Source organism: Lates calcarifer, linkage group LG4 (genome assembly GCF_001640805.2).
Source record: "Lates calcarifer isolate ASB-BC8 linkage group LG4, TLL_Latcal_v3, whole genome shotgun sequence".
Lineage (NCBI taxonomy): Eukaryota > Metazoa > Chordata > Actinopteri > Centropomidae > Lates > Lates calcarifer.
Window position 1 is genome coordinate 14,564,983 of NC_066836.1, and position 18,202 is coordinate 14,583,184.

The following is an 18,202-nucleotide window of genomic DNA, read 5'->3' on the forward strand; positions in this document are numbered from 1 at the left end:
CCATGTAATGCTCACAGTCAAGAACACCCCTGCTACTAATTTTATATATATATATATATATATATATATATATATATATATATATATATATATATATATATATATATATATATATATATATATATATATGTTTATTATTAATTTCAGCACCTTCGGTTTTCCTGGTTGAAATGTTTACACAGTTTCCTGGCAGTCCTGCTGTGCTGATAGGTCAACTTTCAAACTCATTTTGTCCTTACCCGCACACCGTAGTTGGGGCACCACGGCGCTGCAGTTGTTTTAAGTAGGTGGGCCCTCCGCTATAAACAAAGTGCCGAGTAACAGCTGGTATCGGTGAGTTTGTCCGCTCCGTAGTTGTTACACCGCGAATACGGTTAGTTTTCGTCGCGTTATATCAGTCGACACCGACGTTGTGAATTAAATATACATTAGCCAGCTAGCTTGTTAGCGGTTAGAAAGTGACAGCGAACGACTAGCTAACTGTCAGCTGCGGCTAAAAATATTCTCCTGCCGAAGTAATCTTCAGTGGGCACAGCTGAACAGACAGCGGGGAGACTGGTAGGTTACAGGCAGAAAACTGTATGCTCTTAACAACGGTGTATCCGTCTGTTTATGTGAAGTTAGTTTGTGAAGTTAAAACTTGTTGCTCGTGGTGTGTAAGTCTGACAGGATGACTGTATTCATGTTAAGCGGTTGTTGTGGTCTGATCTGTTCTGGCAGGTCCAGGTTCACAGTTAACAGACAGCCACGGTTTCTTCTTACTTGTGTTTGTCTGGTCTGTTGATAAGCCTTTTAGCCTTTATGGAAAGCCGTTTAGCCTTTCAGATTGCTGCTCGTCTTGATCGCATTTGGAAACCATTACCCAATCCCAGTTTTGATGAAGCTGGTTGTCCTGTTTAAACAGCCATTTTATGTCACATTGTATTTAGATTTCACAATAGCCTCAGTTTGTGCCCGATATGTATTGTCATTGCGTTGTTATGATAACACATGCGAGGTACAGACTGGGACTAGGATATGGTTGTTACTCACTGTAATTGTTGATAGTATTTCAAGGTCTTGCATTGATACCGTTGGTTTTATATGAAAGCAAGTAAAATGTAAGAAAACAGCTGAGCAGACATGTCGTGGCTCTTCGGATCTCAAGATTCATCAGTGACTAATCAGTTTTACGGAAGTATGAAGCAAGACATGAAATCACCACCAGCTACTGTACTGTTTATCACTGATTCTAGCTCTCAGCCTGTGTTGAATATTTTCTTGTTTCTGAATGGTACGGCTAGATTACAGTCAAATTGGAATCCTTTATTTTATGATTTGTTTTGTCTTTCCAGTAGTACTGTAAATAGTGAGGCGTTATGGGAAACACAAGTGACAGGGTGTCTGGAGATCGCCATGGAGCTAAAGCCCACCGCTCAGACAGCAGTGGCAGTCAAAAAGACCAAGAACCCAGCAGCAAGATGGTGGACAGCACAGATGACCCCAACATCTTCAACACACATGGGCCTGAGTCCAAGGTACTGCTGAAAAAACAGAAATACAAATTATTGTGCAGAAACCTTTTAGATGTCAGTGCCATGTGTTAGGTTTATGACTGGCTCGCAGTTAAGATTTGCCATGAATTTCTTTTAGGCGTTAGGAGAGAAAGAGTTCACGCCAGATCTGGATGACCTGGTGAAGACCGGCCCTCAGGCTCGACCCACTGTGATCCGATGGGCGGGTGGAGGGAAGGAGGTCTACATAGCTGGCTCCTTTAATAACTGGAACACAAAGATACCACTGAATAAGAGGTGAATAGGATTGTTTTCGCTGTAGCTGTCAGCACATTCTCACTTTCTCTGCCTTGTCGTGTCTTGACTTGTTTTAGCTGTGAAGAAGGCCCAGTATTGCACTAATACTCTTTCTCTTCCTCTTGCCAAAGCCATAATGACTTCGTAGCGATCCTGGACCTACCTGAAGGAGAGCACCAATACAAGTTTTTTGTGGATGGGCAGTGGGTCCACGATCCCTCAGAGGTACAACATCACTGTCTTGTTCTTGTCTTTTTCATGTTTTAGTGTATCTGTTCATTAAGTTCTTTTTTCACCGCTTAAATTGGGGAAAAAATAACATTTATATTATATGCTGGCTGATATTATCAATGTTGCCATAGTGATATTCCATGGTCTGCAAAAACACAGAATAACCACACAAACATCGCAGTACGCTTAAACCCTTATCTATAACTGTGCTTGAAGTCTCTATAATACACAGGGAAATGTGTGCAGAGTGCTATAAATAATTACACAATGTCCAATTATGACCTCTGGGAACATTCCTCCTTTGCAGCCAGTGGTAACCAGCCAGCTCGGCACCATCAACAACCTGATCCAGGTGAAGAAGTCTGACTTTGAGGTGTTTGATGCCCTGCAGGTCGACTCTCTGGAGTGCTCAGACACATCAGGTCAGCCTGCACCTAGGCTGTTTATACTAGCTCTCATTTAGCTGATGAAATAAAACTGAAAAACATTTTTTTTTTTAAAAAGCCCTTTGGATGATTTTAAGAAATGTAGAAACCTTATTAGTTGTGTGATTGTGTTTGTTATGCATTCACAGATTTGTCCAGCTCCCCTCCAGGTCCGTATGGACAGGAGCAGTACATCTTCAGACCAGAGGAGCATTTCAAAGCCCCACCAATTCTCCCTCCTCACCTCCTTCAAGTCATACTCAACAAAGACACCAATATATCTGTCAGTGTCTACACCTTTTCCTATTCACAACTCTGATTTAATACTAGATTTTCTTTAGGCCTTGATTTGCCTTGTATTTATTTTATTTGTAACCTCTTTCTTGTCAGTGTGACCCTGCCCTGCTGCCCGAACCCAACCACGTCATGCTAAATCACCTCTACGCTCTCTCAATAAAGGTAGGTTCACTAGGAATGGCTGAAACACTTCTCACTCTGTTTGTTTTCTCCACGGATTTGGATCCCTCTAATGGCAGCCTGCCCGTGTATTGTTTTTCTCTCTGTGTAGGATGGAGTGATGGTGCTGAGCGCGACTCACAGATACAAGAAGAAATATGTCACTTCTCTGCTTTACAAGCCCATCTAAACCTGCACAGTGCATTTAGAAAGCAGCCTGTTTGTACTCTGCCATTTTTTGTTTGTTTGTTTGTTTTGTTTTTTATGATCACCTTTAGCCAAATCTTGCACTGAAACCAGTTTACAGGTGAGCTCAAGGCCAGTGGCTGTGACTGCAGCTTGGTTTTTTTTTAAAAAGGTTGCACTTCGGTCTACATAGGGCTGTGAACAAAAGTAGCGAAGTGTGCATATATGTGCGTGTAGGGTGTCGGCGAGATGAAAACCATACCGTGGCTTTTACCTGTGACATCAACAGACAGATAAGAGACTGACTAAATCACTGTGTGTATTGAGTGTTTGCTGCACCTTCTGATTACGTGCATGTTTGTGTGTAAAAAGGAATTTTTTCGGGTGTGTATCTGTGTCATTTTGGCAGGTAGAGGATCTGTTAACGATCTGTTTCATGAACGCTCTCATTAAGTGCGGGACTTTTGAGTGTTTCTGGTGTGGATCGACAGATTGATTTTGAAGTGTTGCGTCAGCTTATCCTCCTTCAACTGATTTGGTGAAACTTTTAACTAACTGACTTGACGTTTCTCTTGGAGAGTGCGTGCAGAGTCACAGAATGACTTGATCATGCCTGCCATCAGGTTGGAGGTGCTGATGAGAGCAGCAGACTTGGCTTTGCTTGAACATGTGGTGCAATAATCTGCAAAAGAAAAGGACTGAACTTTGTTTAGAGGTTAGCAGTGGAAACCATCTGATGTTGTCAAAACACATTAGATGAGTGGACTTACTTACAATTTCAGTTTTGTTATTTGTAATCGCCACTTTAAGTGGAGTACTCGTCTGTTTCAAGAGAAAATCCACTTTCCAAATGTGGAATGGTGGTCAGAGGTCAGTGTTTAGTTCTGTTGTTGCCTTTATCTTGACATAATTTCGCAAGCACTTTACCATCCTGTGAGCAGGAGTGTCATTAGAAGCTTTTAACTATGCAGCAGACAACTCTTGTACTGTAGTTTCTCTGGTCTGTTGAACCCAATTAGTGCTTTCCTTTTCTTTCTTTTTTTTTTTTAGATATGATAAACTTGCAGTGCTTTGTACGTGTGCATCTGTACTGAGTTCTATTTATCAAATAGAAATGTACTGTATCTGTTACATGTATAATCACACACAGAGGCGTGTGCAACTTGCTGCTTTGCATGCATTGAATGTGTGTAACTTATGAGGATTTGGCACCCTTACTGAGCGTGGTTCACATTCAGAAGCAGATCGACCGCGAACACCTCGAAATGTGATCAGACGCACATTTTTAGATGAATAAACAGGGCTATGAGTATGAATAGTTGCTATGAATTTAAACGTACAAGGTTTGCTCACATGTGTGTGCTTAATAAGCATTTAAGCTCATCTGTATTGTGAGGTATGGTGGCTTTAAAAGTTATTTTTGTCTCTTGTAAGTCGTGTTGTTTAATTGTCTGCACTTACACAGTATATACCCACAGTTGATACACTTTACAGATCCATAAAAGGGGCTTTCATGAATCCTGTTGGTGATCAACTAGATGCTGAAAGTATTTTCTGAATGTTGAGCCTTGCCAAGTTTTGTCCAGAGTTTTTAAGACTTACAGATATGATAAGGGAGTACGGACAAACAAAATGGTGAATTAAGGCTAGAATCCAAAACTTGAATTTTACAACTGTTTCATGAATGTTTTAAAATGCTTTGCAGAACCAGTGTGAAGATTCACTGTATGAGGTTTTACTTGTTTGCAAATAAAGAGAGGACATGCTTGTCCCTACTCTTGCCTTTCTGTCTTTATTTATAGTGTAAGAAGCTAATACTCTGGGTTAAAGATGCACTCTTTGAGGTTTATAAGTTTAAAAAAATGTTTTCTTATAAAAGTGTTTTTTATAGTTGGAATTATTAAACTTTCTCTTGAACCTGAAACTTCCTGGTATAAGTAGCTAGTGTTTTGAATTCTGGGTTAAAGACACACTATTGTGTGTTCTTAAAACATTATTTATATTTCTTACAGTTAATCATTTGCCAGTCAAGTTTGAAAATTAATTGTTTAATTGTTTCTACTTCAGTGCTCTAATGTCTCATCTTGCTGCAGTGATGTAAACATGTACCCCAGGGTGTGTCAGTACACTGTGACATCACTTGTGGGTGTGGCCAGAGGTCCAACAGCCTGGTGTTGAGTTATTCTTTAATGAACTAAGGTACAAACTTTTATCTGTTAGCAACAGTAAAAGAAGAAGCTAATGGGGGTCCAAACAAAACAAACAAATATTAAATCAGAGCCAAACACTGCATTCAATAAAAATAAATCCCACAAGCTTTTTAAGTGTTTATTCATTCCTTCCTAAAATCTTTCAATGATAATACTTGTGCCAACACAACACACTGTTAACTGTCATCAGAGACAGGATCCATATGAGTCCTGTATCGGCTTTCTAGTTCATTATACACAAACTCAGAAACAAAGCTGCTTTCCAATCACATAAAAGCTGCACCAATCAAATAGCAGTATATACATATGCAACTCAGGACCAACAATACATTGTTTCAAACAGCTGTTTGATTCCCTTCTTAATAACAAATAGCAATAAGGCTTTGTTTACGCTCTAACAAGGTGCTTTGTGGATCCAGCATTTCACAATCTTTCAGGTCATTGGCTTTTTCTTTTTACAGTAGACAATTATTCAAAACGTTTCCCTTTAACGTCATTAATTTCAAAAGGAAATACCACACTTTTTACCTCTACTGAAATACTTGGCAACTTTTGTCTTCTGGAAACTCGAGCGCAAATAAAACCTAATTTGGCAGATCTCAGGTAGACTAGCGCTAGTTCAAGGCCATTTCTACCAATGAGAGCAGAGTGGAGAAGCTCTCAAGCTAAATTTAAAGGCAAGCGAAGCAACATTAATCAGAGCTTTGTTATAGGTGGACGATATTGTGATCAGTGTCTTACATATCATGAAAGGCATTGTTGATGATTTCTTATCAGACACATCTATGTGACTACTTGATTCAAAGTGACATAATCCTCTACCTTACACTGCATATAAACCATACATTGCAAAGAGTGAATGTAGCAAACATATTGTGATACAACGATGTTTAACATCAAAATAAAATATATAAAGCTATTGCACAGCTACCCAGATAATCAACTTTGCAAAAAGCAAATGTTGGATGTTTTTTCACACACACACACACACACACACACACGCACACACACACATGCACACACACACACCCACACAAAAGTAAAGTTCATACAGAAAAAGCTGATTATTTACAGCATAAAATGGCAAATGTACAGCAAGAAAACACATCAAACTAAACATGATGTCGAACTGTTATAAGTGAGTGAATTACAGAATAATGATCCCACCAGTACCCTGCCAAAGTTTGTATCATCTAAGAGAACTTGATAACCTATATTGCCATTGCCATGGGAATGCTGAGACGGCCTGAACCAAGAGAAATAACACAAAGACTATAGCATATGGCCATATGGGAAATATCCACTGTTGAGTTTTGGTCCAAAAAAGGAGCTCATTTCTGTCTAACGCTGTCTAACGGTTACCGTCTCTGTGGTTCCAGAGGCCCTCTGACAAGAAGACACCTCTGTATCCCTTCAGTCTGATCCAACAGTTTGTCATTCGCATGGATAAGGCAAGTCAAAGTGAAGTAAAGAGTTCAAAGTTCAAACTTTGGCAAGTATTGGTAATCCCTTCTTCCACATCTTAAATTTTGACCATCTACTAATCTCTGTCATGCATCAACACTTCAGAAAAAAGTACAATCATTACACAGATCGTGTCCTAACGTTATCATGAGTGTGATTAATAATCCAGTGTCAGGCAAAGAAATAATAATAATAACCCGGTGCAGCATGATCATTCAAGAAACAACGTTATTATTGCACATGCTCGTATGAGAACTCCTACAGAGGAGCTTGAATACGCGTGTTTAGCCTGGTTCCATTTGAGCACTTTAACCTCTTTTTTTTACATACTGTGGTGTACATCCTGCTTAGAAATCAATCGAAGAGTGTCCTTTAGAATTTAACCAAATCTCCTGTCCTCATTATTTTCACGACTGCAGTTTTATGCCAAAAAAGCACCACTAGGAGTTAAAAGAGGAGGCTTGTGACTGAAATGGAACCTTTTGTTCTGCTATTCATAACCCTTGGCTGATGGCTGACATACCATTCGTAAGCTTCCTCCGCAAATACAGATACAGCTAGTACACAACTATGTAGCAGTGATCACCTACCTCCTCTACATTCCTCCACTGTGTCTGTAGTGATACATTGTGGGTGTCATTGTTCTTTGCATTGCATTTGCAAAAAAAAGGATGTCCTCGTTAATAAAAGCGCCACAAGAAGTAAACATTTCTGTGGCAGTCGTAGTTGACAATCTCTTGTCTTTGAGTGAGCTGTGTTCGATCACACGCACATAGATATGTGTGCAGAATCCCTCTCACAAGCCATTTTAAACATGCATGAACATCTATTTAGTCCACAGGCTGCCTGGCTCTCAGGAGAGGATGCTCTTACAGACAGATCTGGGGGCGCATTACAGAAACTTCTTATTTAAGTCTCAAGTTTAGTTCTCTCTATGTCTAAGATTTTAAATCCTCCAATGTAAAATCTTTGTCTAAATTTCCAAAAATACAAGGTAACTGACTGTTTAATTACCTGTTTCTGTGATAAACCCTATGATGGAAAAGATCTGGTCTGAGATCAGTGTCTAAGAGCATCTTCAACCAGCTCCATCAGTAGGACGCACGTCACTGAAACCATCAGAAGCACATTTCAAAGACCTTCTTCTGTCACACACACGACAAGGCAAACTGCTGACTGCATCACTCAAAGACAATGATACGTGTGGCAGAGGGTGGGGGGGTCAGAGAGTGACAAAAATGGTGAGAGAGTGAATGGAGTCTGGTAAGGCTCAAGGTGCAGATTATACTGTTGCACATATTGCCCAAGGGAGGGAAGGATGGAAGCACTCTCATGGCTGAGGCTGTGTGTGTGTGTGGGGGTGGGGTGTTGAATGAGAGAGGAGGGCAGGTCGGTGTGGAGGGCTGGGAGGAGGGTGGGCTGTTGTGGGAGAGGGGTCTTGGCTGTTTCAGCATAGAGGTTAGAGGTCAGAGGTGGTAGCGTTGAGGCTGGTTCTTTTAAAAGTCTAAAGCAGGCATTGGCTGCTGCGCTTCCTCGCCGCTGGACGCTGATTGGCCGCAGCCCCGGGGGCGACGGAGGCACCGCTGGTCTTCAGGAAACTGCGATCAGCAGGCTGCTCTCTGGCAGCACCTCCTGGGTCCTCAGCTGGAGGAGAATGGGAAAACAAGATGTAAGTTACTACTTAACAATCCTTAGACAAAACTGAGAAACTGCCAGTGAGGTGAAATGTTAAAGGAACAGTTCAACATGTTGAGAAATATGCGTATTCGTCTTCTTGCAGTGAGTTAGATGAGAAGATTGAAAGTACTCTCATGTCTGTACAGTAAATATGATGCTATAGACAGGAGATGGTTAACTTGGCTTGGCATAAGGGTGTAATTTCTCCTGGGAATGGGGTAAGACACACATATCCCTCCCACTTTTAATTAGTAAGCTACTGGTAGCTGTTTTGTTTTACCTTTGGACAGAGCCAAGCTGTTTCCAGTCTTTATGCTAAGCTACGCTAACGGACTTCTGTCTCTAGCGTCACATTTAGTGTACAAACGAGAGAGCGGCAGCAATCTTCTCACCTCGCTCTCGGCGAGAGAGCAAATAAGTGCATTTCCGGAAAATAAAAAAAAAAGTCAAACTATCCCTTTAAAACAAGTAACACCACAGCAAGGAGCGGGTTGCTGTGATGAATATTAGTTGTAATGAAATTCCCCAAATAGTACATTGCTTGCAGATGAAAAGCCGAGAATGAGTGATTAGAGAATAAGCAATGCTGTTACTCAAATCTCTAAATCTGTACCTCACACACACCACACACACACATAAACACACATACACATACTTTCCGTGTGCTGCGTGTGTTTATGACACCAGCGGTCACACACATGTTCGTGTGTACATCCTTGGGTGTTACTGTGACGGCATACACACTGAATGGAAACTATGCGTGCGATTACATTGGCTCTCACTGTGTGTGTGTGGGGGGGGGGGCTGAAGCTGTAAATAGACTCAACCTTAAGACAGGGGACACGTACAGGGTACAAGTAAACAACACTTTGGTGCAGTAGCGGCTTAGTAGACGGACGAGTATGCAATTTGATGTCAGTGCTGTGGTTTCAGGAACAAGCCTCTTAAAACCCCTATTCAACCAGCTTCACTTACTTGTTGACTATAGCTAAGTAGTTATACAGGGAGGTTGGGCTTCTGCCATGACACAGCATGTACAACATACACACCAGGTACTGGCCATAGCAGTGTCCCAGGCAGAAAACAAAGTGACCAATGGAGCTGTGTGTGTGTGTCGTCATCTTGCTTTCTACTCAGGACCAGAATAGTAGCATGCCATCAGCTCCATTATATTTATCATTGTTATGTTTTATTTCTCACTCATAAACACTCTATTAAAGCAGAAAAAGCTAAAAATAAGAGTCAACGGTTAAACCAGGATGGAGTTCGCTGTCAGACGGGATGGTGAAGCAGTGATGTCAGCATGATTAGACAAAACCAAACCCACACTTAGGTACAAGCTGCCCCAGGCAACACAGATTTACCTTAACGTTTACAGTTTAACCAGAAATAATAGTTCTATTACTAGAATACTACTAGAGTCCAGTTATTCAAATAGAGTATCTGGGGCAACATCTACCTATTGGCAAGGCCACGGGATGTCAGACAATTACCAGCATAAGGAGAGGAAGAGGAGGAGCTTAGAGAGGAAAGTCTCTGCTCATTCTTCTGAGGATTTTAAAAAAAAGAGGTGTTAAGAGGAGAAGAGAGGAGAGGAGAGGACAAATGCGGAACGAAGGAACAAGTGAGACAGAGAAGCCAAAAGTGATGAATTTACATTATAAATACCAAAGACTGGAAGAAGTTTCAGACACCGGGGACGTCACAAGACACAGTACTGATACACATAATACTGTGACCACACAGATAACCTACATTATGTGTGATATTCTGGATATATGTGAGGGTGCACATGAAGCAGCTTACCTCTAAATTTGTCCTTGCTTTCTTGAGCACGTCGCGAGTCCTTGACACTGCAGAAAAACGAGATTAAAAAGACGCGGTGATATTGCTCTTAAAACATAACAAGAGCACAGAGATGATTAAAACAAATCAGCACTTTATGTTTTCTATATTTAGACCTGGGAGATCCTGGAAGCAGTCTTGTGTTTTAACTAAAATCCACAGAGGCCTGTGTATTACAGATACAGATGTGTGGACGATAAATCCCCCCATTTATTGTTTCTGTCTAAAACCAAGCCTGGAATTTCTCCACACTTCCAACAAGAGACATGCAGTGTTGTCTGCTGAGAATCGCTCACTTCCTTTACCTTATTAGGTCTCTTGCTCTCTAACACACAGAAACACTTACACTGGTTAACTATGAAGTGTTCCATGCTCTCCTTGGTGCGGCTGGTGCTCCTCAGTCTCTGAATCGTCCCTTTAAGAACCTCTTCCTGCTCTGACATACGCAGTTTCAGGGACAGGATCTCCTCCTGCATACACTGCTCCTACACACACACACACAATAACACTCATTATCATGGTTCGACTTTCTTCATGTTTGACTGCCTTTCAGATCAGACCAGTCATAACATATCTAATATGTTTCCACACCTTCTTCAGGTTTTGGACGGAGGGATCAGTGCTGGGCAGAGCTGCCCTCCAGAACATCTTCAGCAGAGACATCACCTCCTCCAGAATCTGCCTCAGAGTCCGGGTGTTGGACAGCAGACTCTTCACACATCCATAGTCCAGAACCTGCATGAAGAACTCCGTTACACATTTGTGCTCTATAGTTATTACTTGATGATTTGTTGACCTTTACTTTGGCGTTTAGGCTCTCACCAGTTCGCCGTTCTGTTTCTGGTTGCCCTCCAGCAGTGGTGGGCCGAGGCAGGCCTGCAGGGTCGTCTCCATGCGCTGGACGAGGCTCCGGCCCTCCAGGACCTGCTGCTGCAGAGCGCTGAAATCGTCCACATGACCGATGGCGTGGCGGCCGTTACGGTTCGCGAACGATCCGTCGGGGGCCTCCCCCTCCAGCTCAGAGTGAGGGTCCAGAGGGTCTGCTGGAGGTAAAAGGACATTATTGTATCTTTGTTTTGTGAGAGTTCAGAGGTGATTAAAACAAAATGGTGATAAGCTTATTAGAATGATAAGAATTAGTGTTCCAAACCAATACACTCTTTTATAATAAGCCAAGAAATTAGAGGCAGATTAAGCTGCAGTCATGCAGTTACAGTGTAAGTCACACCATTGGCAGTGCTATGGCTGTCGTCCAGGTCTGAGTAGGGAGGACCAGGAGATCCACAGTTAAACAGACCAATGTCCCTGACTGGTGGAGACGGAGCTGGGTCTGTGGAGCACATAGACACACAAACCAAGCTTGGACACAATGCAAACCACACCACAGCACACCAAGCCTGTTATACTATGTTAAGAGTCATATCTAGAAGCTTCTGTCTCACCGTGCAGCAGCTGTCGCCTGTAGAAGTTCTCTCTTTGAGGGCTGGCAGTGAGGGCAGAGAGGGATGGAGTGCGAGGAGAGCCGACACCCAGCTTCTGCTCCAGCTGCTTGTGCAGCTCCAGCTGTTTGAGGGCGCTGTTCTCCTGGACGCTGGTTTGCAGCTGGGCACGCAGGCTCCTCACCTCGCCAAGCAGCTCCCCCAGCTCCACTGGTAGACCTGGGAGCTCACACAGGTAGCCTGAAGACAAAATACACAATTGCTGGAGAGACTGGGGAATAATTCTGAGTAAACATTTAAACAGTCTACTGTATGTTTGCTTTGCTCTGAGCCCATTCGTGTCAGCATGCATTGATCTACCATGATGTCATTCTTGGCACTACCACCAGATGGCGCCAAAGTATTCTATAGGAAATCCCTAACATAGTAACTTTGAGTTAAACAAGGAAGTATATTAAGCAGAGCTGGTGTCCAACCTTTGTTGGCCTTCGTGCTGGAACACACTCGATCGTAAACGTGTAGTTCACTCTGCAGGGAGTGGATGAGCTCCCTGCTCTCACATAGCTGCTGCTGCAGAAGAGACACCTCATGCTGGAGCCTGAGGACGCACACACAAACACAGTGTGGTCAAATGACAGATATGTAAACACAGACAGGCACACCCTCTATAACACTCACGAACACACCGACCTGTTGGTTCTCTCCTGACTGGCCTGTCGCTCCTGCCTTAGTGTGTGTATCTGCTGTCCCTGCTCCTGACTGTGAGTCTGAAGTCGCCTCAGCTCCTCCTTCCACTGCTCGGCCTCCAGCTCTGCCTGCTTCAGACGGGCCCGCGCTGTGAACACGGCCTCCCGCAGCTGCACCAGCTCCTCACATGTGTCTGAGGGAAGAGGGAGAGTCCAAATGAGTCATCATACAAAACTAAAGGAAAACTTTAGTTGACTTTTTCGGATATGGCACCTGTGCTGGCCTGTAGGCGTGACTGTAGAGCCAAGTTTTCTTCCTTCAGGACTCTGATCTCATTGGACAGTTGAGTGACTGTGTCCAGTCCCTGTATGTAGATGTTTGTTGGTGCTCCTGGACAATAAATAAGGTATTTGATGTCATTTCGTAGAGCGAAAGAAATGATCATGTTTGGTGTTTCTCACATGTAGGAGGGCTGCAGTACCTCCATCACGCCCAGTGTTGGCCAGTCTCTCCTCCAGTTGCTGTCTGAGCCTCTCATTAGTCCTAATGGACTCCTCCAGACGCTGACGGAGACATCTCACCTCCCTCAGGTGCTCCTCTATCAAATTTACTCCTGGAGACAAACAGATGAAATTAGGAACAGCCATTTCCAGTTATCAGCTAGAGATGTCACTGACCTATGATGTTAACACAGAGCAAATAAAGCTCATTCACACCTGCATGGCTGCCTCCTGGCTGGTGTCCAGATGATCCAGAATAGCTTCCAGCCGGGTGAACCATGTTCTCCATGTCCCACAAAGTCCCTCCTGTCACTAGACCTGAGTCAGACTTCAGAGAGTGGCTTTCAGGGATGCCACCCAGCTGGTACTGTTGAAAGGCATGATGGGATAGCTGGCTGTAACTGGAGAGGTCGTGCTGGTTGTGGGCACCGGGTGAGAGAGCGAACAGAGCCTTGTCATGGGGAACTGCAAAGCCTGTAACCACAAACACAAACACACAGAAGAGTGAGGATGTGAAGGAAACACAACGTGAAAACACTCAAAGCACAAGAGAAGACTGTGAGACAGTTACACACGTCGCAGATTACGAAAGTTAAGTCTTTAATTTACAGTAGAAATTACTTCACACATGACACACTCTCCCTGGCCCCTCACCCCTGTTCTGCTCATTCATCTGTTTGTAGAGCGTGTCCAGCTCTGGGCGAACAGCGATCACAGACAGGGCCCTGGGCCGGGGGTCAGAAGTGACTTCCTTACCCCAGACGTCAGGGCCAGAGGGGACAGAGAGGAAGGAGGAGACAGGCTCACTGAAAAGGGCTGGAGGAGAATGACAGGAAGTGACAGGTACAGGACATGGAGGAAGAGGAGGAAAAGAAAATCTGATTTCTGGGTTCTTTGCATTTCATAGCCATCTGTGAGTCCCATACCTCTGGAGGACTGACTGGCCAAAGCCACAGGGGCTGAGCAAAGCATGTTGGGACAGCTGCTGGAGGACTTGAGGAGGCCATGGGGAGGAGGGAAAGATGGACGGACTAGAAGAGGGGAATGGAAGGTGAAAGGATAGAAGAGCCATTTTTGCAGAGAGAAAGAGAAAGATTAAGCGTCAACAATACCGTCTGGCTCTGATCCGTGTCCTGGCTGCTGCAGCCGGTGCTCCTCCTGATACTCTCTGGCGTCTAAATCAGAGCACAGCTCCAAGTCTTCGTTGGTTCTGTACTCGTCAGACACCAAGGAGGTCCTGTCTGATTGGTCGGTGGTCTCAGAAAGGGCGTGGCAGCTGGAGGGGGTCTCAGGACGCTGCTGCAGCTTGGTGTGGAGCGACTCAATGATTTTATCTTTCTGCTGCAGCTCCTTACTCAGCCTGTACGTGCACAAGGAGGAAAATCAGCTATAACATTCTGAGCTGATAGAAATCAAGCAAGTTAAATAATTGACTACTAATAACTGTTTGACAGACTTTTTTTTTTACACTTTCACATGACAAATGGACGTTTATTAATAACAACAATAGTAGCTCTATAATTTGATCATCCATGAAGAGTAAAACTTTGATAATTTTGACAAATAACTGTTTTAGTCAGCTGTTGCTGGTCTCAACTTCTTAAAGTGAAAGAGTTTTATGCTTTTCTTTGCCATACACGATAATAAACTGCATAGCTTTGGATTTTTGGACAGCTGGTCAGACAAAACAAAACATTTAGAGGCGTCACCTGGGGCTATGTGAAACTACACAGGGCAGTGTTTTTCTGACATTTTATAGACAAAACAACAACTATATTTTTGGTTCAATCCAATCCAATATTCTATATCCGATCAGTGTAAAACAGAATAAGTATAGTATAAATGTATAAATCTCAGGCTTCAAACCATTTCATGATTGATAATTTGGAGAAAATCCTCTGCTGTCTATGGACCAATCTGTAACCATTTACAAAAAAAATTGTTTTTTTTTCCCAATGGCGCTCTTAATGTAAATAAGCCCATGTAAAATAACTACATGTGACTGTCTTACTGTTTCAGCTGCCGTAGCATGACCTCCCTGTCTCTGTCCAACAGCATCCTAAAAAAGGCTGTCTCTCTTGCTCGGCTTCGACCCACAGAAAAAGACCACAGAGAGTCTCTGTATATGGAGCTGTCCTTAGAAAGCATAGATTTCCACAAAGGAGCCATCTGGCTGTGAGTCCAGTCCAGAAATGCACTAAAGGCAGAGCTGGACCAGCCAGCCAAAGATGCAGAGAAAACTACTGACTACAGTCTCTGCCGTCGTGGAAAATTAATTTAAAACAAAAACTCAAAATAAAAAATGGAGGAGCCAGAAATACAGGAGCAGATGTCAAAATGAGAGAAATCCTTAAATAACTCCTCATAGATCCAACATTCAGCACATTCAAGTACTGCCAGTAAAAGAGTGTCACACAGTCACACTGAGCCTCTTAAGTCCTGCTGGTGGGACACCTGTGAGTCTGCTCAACTAAAGCAACTTAACAGTAAAGAATCCATACTTAGGCCAGCGTGTGGATTAACAGCAGCCTTCTGTCTCCTCTCCAACATAAGGAGCCATGTGGACAGCTCGTTGCATGCCACAGCGAGTCACATGACAACGTAAAGTAATCAGTGGGACAGAGCTGGTGCTTTATAAAGTGAGCTAACAACTTCAAGGGAGACACACCTATCACAGCAGGTGACACTACAGTCTGTTGTCTGGGCCTTTTTATAGTCATTTGTTTATGCAGGAGCCTAAGTACTATAACAACACTTGACATAATCTGAGCATTAATGCAGCTGAATCATGATGTAGATTATGCTTCAGCTGTGGACGTGGACTCAGTATCTATTAGACCTCTTTCATATAATTGAAGGTGTGTGTATGTACACATCAAAGTCTACTGACTGGCTCCACATATCAGCTTTCCTTACCGCCACCTCAAGCTGTGACATTTTTCACACATTCATTCTCCATGTGGACATAATAGAGTTAACTCACCGTAGGGCTAGCAATTCATGGCCCATCTTGTCATCATGGCTGTCTGCACGGTCGCCTGTGTAACAATATTTAAAAAAAGACAGTTACACATGAATAGTAAAAGTGTAAAGCAGGAAGTGTTTTTCTATATGTGTGGAGTAAGGGGAGGATGTTTCTTACGTCCACTGATCTTGGTGACCACTCTTTGTGCCAGGGCAGTGCTCTGTGCCAGCTGCTCTCTAAAGCTCTGACCCATGTAGTAATCGATATCATTGGCTCGCAGCAGCTCCTCGAAGGCCTGAGAGTTGTTGAGAAATGTAAGAGTATTGACCATAAAATGTGCCCTGACCCATTTTCTGTTGGCAATATGTAGAAAAAAGATTTTTTAAATTATCACTGAATGAAGAACTGAATTAATGAGGAAGGGTGTGCGGTACCTTAGTGGTATCACCCAGGTGCTGGGTGAGGATATGGCAGACTCCCTGCCCTTCTCTCATCCTCTGCCTCAGGTGGGACAGCTCACGAGCTTGTGCCTGGATCAGAGAGTTGTACTTCCTGTGAAGGGAGAGGAGGAGACACAAGGAACCTCAGTGTTAGCAGGAATGTTAATGTGTTTTTAGAACACTACAGGCTTTAAGTCTTATGACTACCCATTCCCATGTGCATCTGTTAACTGATTTTAGATAAAGGTTATAGAGGGACTGGAAGTAGTTCCCTTCTTTGTCTTATCACTGCCTCTCTGCCTCTGTCCACTCACCCAGGCCAGGTGGCACATTTCGCCTCTTCTGGTTGGCCTTTTCCCTCCAGTCTGGAGTTCTTCAGTTGCGCCTCCAGCGATGCAACTCGTGCCACCAGTTCTTGTAGCTCCCTGCTGGGTTTGGACCCTGAGCGAATCCCTTGTGTGTCAGACATCCAGCCTTCATCCTCCTCCACGCCACTGGGAGCAGGTGATGTCTCAAAGGCCCAGTTAACCTAGACGGTAAGGATTAAAAAAAAAAAAAAAATAGAAAAGAAATTTAATGAAGTGTCAGTAATATTACAGTCAGTCATACAGAGCAGCTGATTAATGCTGCGGTACCTTGCGAGGGGTGCGTTCCAGACTGGAAGCGTAGTCGCTGGTGGCAGACAGGGAGCGGACACGCAGCTGAAGCCCGCGGATTACCTTGTGGCAGCGGGTCAGCTGGGAGCGCAGGTCCTGGACCAGATGCTGGAGAGAGGCTGACTCATCCCCCATTTCATATACTCCCCTGTTACTGCTGCTGTTACTACCAGCGTACCAGCTGCTGCCCACACCCTCATAGTCCTGATGATGGGACAGCGACGTGCACATCTCCAGGTCATCAAACTCTGCAGGAGGAAGAGATGAAGAGACACATTGTTGATATTTTAGAGGAGAGAAATAGTGTTGGTTGTCATGATTTAAAAGAAATCTGTTTGTTACCAGGGCTGCTGGTGTCTTCTCTCTCAGCTTCGTTCTCACTGCGACCACAAGTCTCATAACCCAGATCCTGAAGATCCACCTGCACCTGTTTACTGGCCTGCTGGACCGATGTCTCCGCTGCAGAGATGTGAAAGAGAACCAACTGAAATCTTGAGAGTCCTTATGCGTTTATCAGCATGTCTGCATTCATTCATACGTGTTGTTAAGAGCGACTCACTGAGCAGATCTCTGTAGTCCTTCAGTTGTTCCGCCTGAGCGTGGACCGTGGCCTCAGACACCATCAGCCTCTCCTGCAGCTCTCTGTTCTCCTGGTGGCTCAGGGCCAGATCTGAGCGGAGGCGGGCCGCCTGCTCCCGGAGACCCCCCTCTATATCCTGCCAGAGCACTCCCACCTCACCGCTGTTACCAACAGGCTCCGCCTCCTGCAACAGCAAAGCGACGTGATGTAGCACAAATCGAGGATACCGCAGTTAGGTTGTCACTTTCATCACTCTTGACTAACGGGAGCTTACATTTTAATCGACAAGCTTATTGTCACATATAGCACGGACACACACTGTTAGGATATTATAGCATGGGAAGATGCAGCAGCGAGAACTCCATTACTTAGATAAACAACCACGAGACTAAAACAGAGACTGTAAATAGAGATGAGAAGAGAGGGAGAAAAGGAGGGCAAGGCCTGGAGGCAAAGCTGCTCCAGCTCAGCTCCCTGAAATCTGCTCTGGAGTCAGCACAGACATTGTTTTATTCACAGAGGAGGACTGTAACAAAGCACCTTCACTGCATTAATCTGCCAGCTGCAGTTCTTCTAAATTTACTGTACAATGAGCTTAGAAACATGATTCATTGTTAAATCACTCAATATAGAGGTTCTTCACTGCAACCT

At 43.7% G+C, this 18,202-nt stretch overlaps 2 protein-coding genes across 12 annotated transcripts in view; one reads left to right on the plus strand and one right to left on the minus strand.

Annotated features, from left to right (window-relative positions):
• Window positions 1-222: 222 nt before the first annotated feature.
• prkab2 (protein kinase, AMP-activated, beta 2 non-catalytic subunit) lies at window positions 223-4,863 on the plus strand. 5 transcript variants are annotated; one of them, XM_018676878.2, is made up of 8 exons: window positions 223-333; window positions 1,335-1,517; window positions 1,633-1,790; window positions 1,922-2,015; window positions 2,329-2,443; window positions 2,596-2,729; window positions 2,837-2,905; window positions 3,015-4,863. In XM_018676878.2, the coding sequence occupies exons 2-8, from the start codon at window positions 1,359-1,361 to the stop codon at window positions 3,090-3,092; spliced, it is 807 nt and encodes a 268-aa protein (XP_018532394.1). In that variant the 5' UTR covers window positions 223-333; window positions 1,335-1,358; the 3' UTR covers window positions 3,093-4,863. The 5 variants fall into 5 exon arrangements, with proteins under 5 accessions (XP_018532394.1, XP_018532395.1, XP_050926032.1 ...); XM_018676879.2 differs by having other exon boundaries at window positions 226-333; window positions 1,338-1,517; XM_051070075.1 differs by lacking the exon at window positions 223-333 and adding an exon at window positions 353-373.
• A 539-nt stretch (window positions 4,864-5,402) lies between these two features.
• LOC108883565 (myomegalin) overlaps window positions 5,403-18,202 on the minus strand; it is a 43,521-nt gene continuing 30,721 nt past the window's right edge. For 2 of the 7 annotated variants that reach the window (XM_051070069.1, XM_018676877.2), the window contains exons 27-49: window positions 17,531-17,735; window positions 17,314-17,430; window positions 16,951-17,219; window positions 16,630-16,844; window positions 16,310-16,427; window positions 16,053-16,170; window positions 15,894-15,948; window positions 14,023-14,270; window positions 13,837-13,941; window positions 13,565-13,726; window positions 13,127-13,384; window positions 12,892-13,023; window positions 12,684-12,800; window positions 12,414-12,603; window positions 12,200-12,321; window positions 11,727-11,963; window positions 11,513-11,614; window positions 11,107-11,327; window positions 10,876-11,019; window positions 10,631-10,769; window positions 10,246-10,292; window positions 9,933-9,987; window positions 5,403-8,406 (exon numbers count right to left, since the gene is read on the minus strand). In XM_051070069.1, coding sequence (XP_050926026.1) covers window positions 8,267-8,406; window positions 9,933-9,987; window positions 10,246-10,292; window positions 10,631-10,769; window positions 10,876-11,019; window positions 11,107-11,327; window positions 11,513-11,614; window positions 11,727-11,963; window positions 12,200-12,321; window positions 12,414-12,603; window positions 12,684-12,800; window positions 12,892-13,023; window positions 13,127-13,384; window positions 13,565-13,726; window positions 13,837-13,941; window positions 14,023-14,270; window positions 15,894-15,948; window positions 16,053-16,170; window positions 16,310-16,427; window positions 16,630-16,844; window positions 16,951-17,219; window positions 17,314-17,430; window positions 17,531-17,735 — 3,516 coding nt within the window. In that variant the 3' untranslated portion in view covers window positions 5,403-8,266. The remainder of the gene's footprint in view (window positions 8,407-9,932; window positions 9,988-10,245; window positions 10,293-10,630; window positions 10,770-10,875; window positions 11,020-11,106; window positions 11,328-11,512; window positions 11,615-11,726; window positions 11,964-12,199; window positions 12,322-12,413; window positions 12,604-12,683; window positions 12,801-12,891; window positions 13,024-13,126; window positions 13,385-13,564; window positions 13,727-13,836; window positions 13,942-14,022; window positions 14,271-15,893; window positions 15,949-16,052; window positions 16,171-16,309; window positions 16,428-16,629; window positions 16,845-16,950; window positions 17,220-17,313; window positions 17,431-17,530; window positions 17,736-18,202) is intronic. The other 5 variants (XM_051070068.1, XM_051070072.1, XM_051070071.1 and 2 more) reach the window with 5 other exon arrangements.

What these genes read in the sequence shown, in the direction of transcription:
- prkab2 (XM_018676878.2), top strand. Translation starts at nt 1,359, where the DNA reads ATGGGAAACACAAGTGACAGGGTGTCTGGAGATCGCCATGGAGCTAAA. An exon ending in GGGTCCACGATCCCTCAGAG is followed by an intron (nt 2,016 to 2,328) that starts GTACAACATCAC and finishes CCTCCTTTGCAG; the next exon opens with CCAGTGGTAACCAGCCAGCT. An exon ending in GGAGTGCTCAGACACATCAG is followed by an intron (nt 2,444 to 2,595) that starts GTCAGCCTGCAC and finishes ATGCATTCACAG; the next exon opens with ATTTGTCCAGCTCCCCTCCA.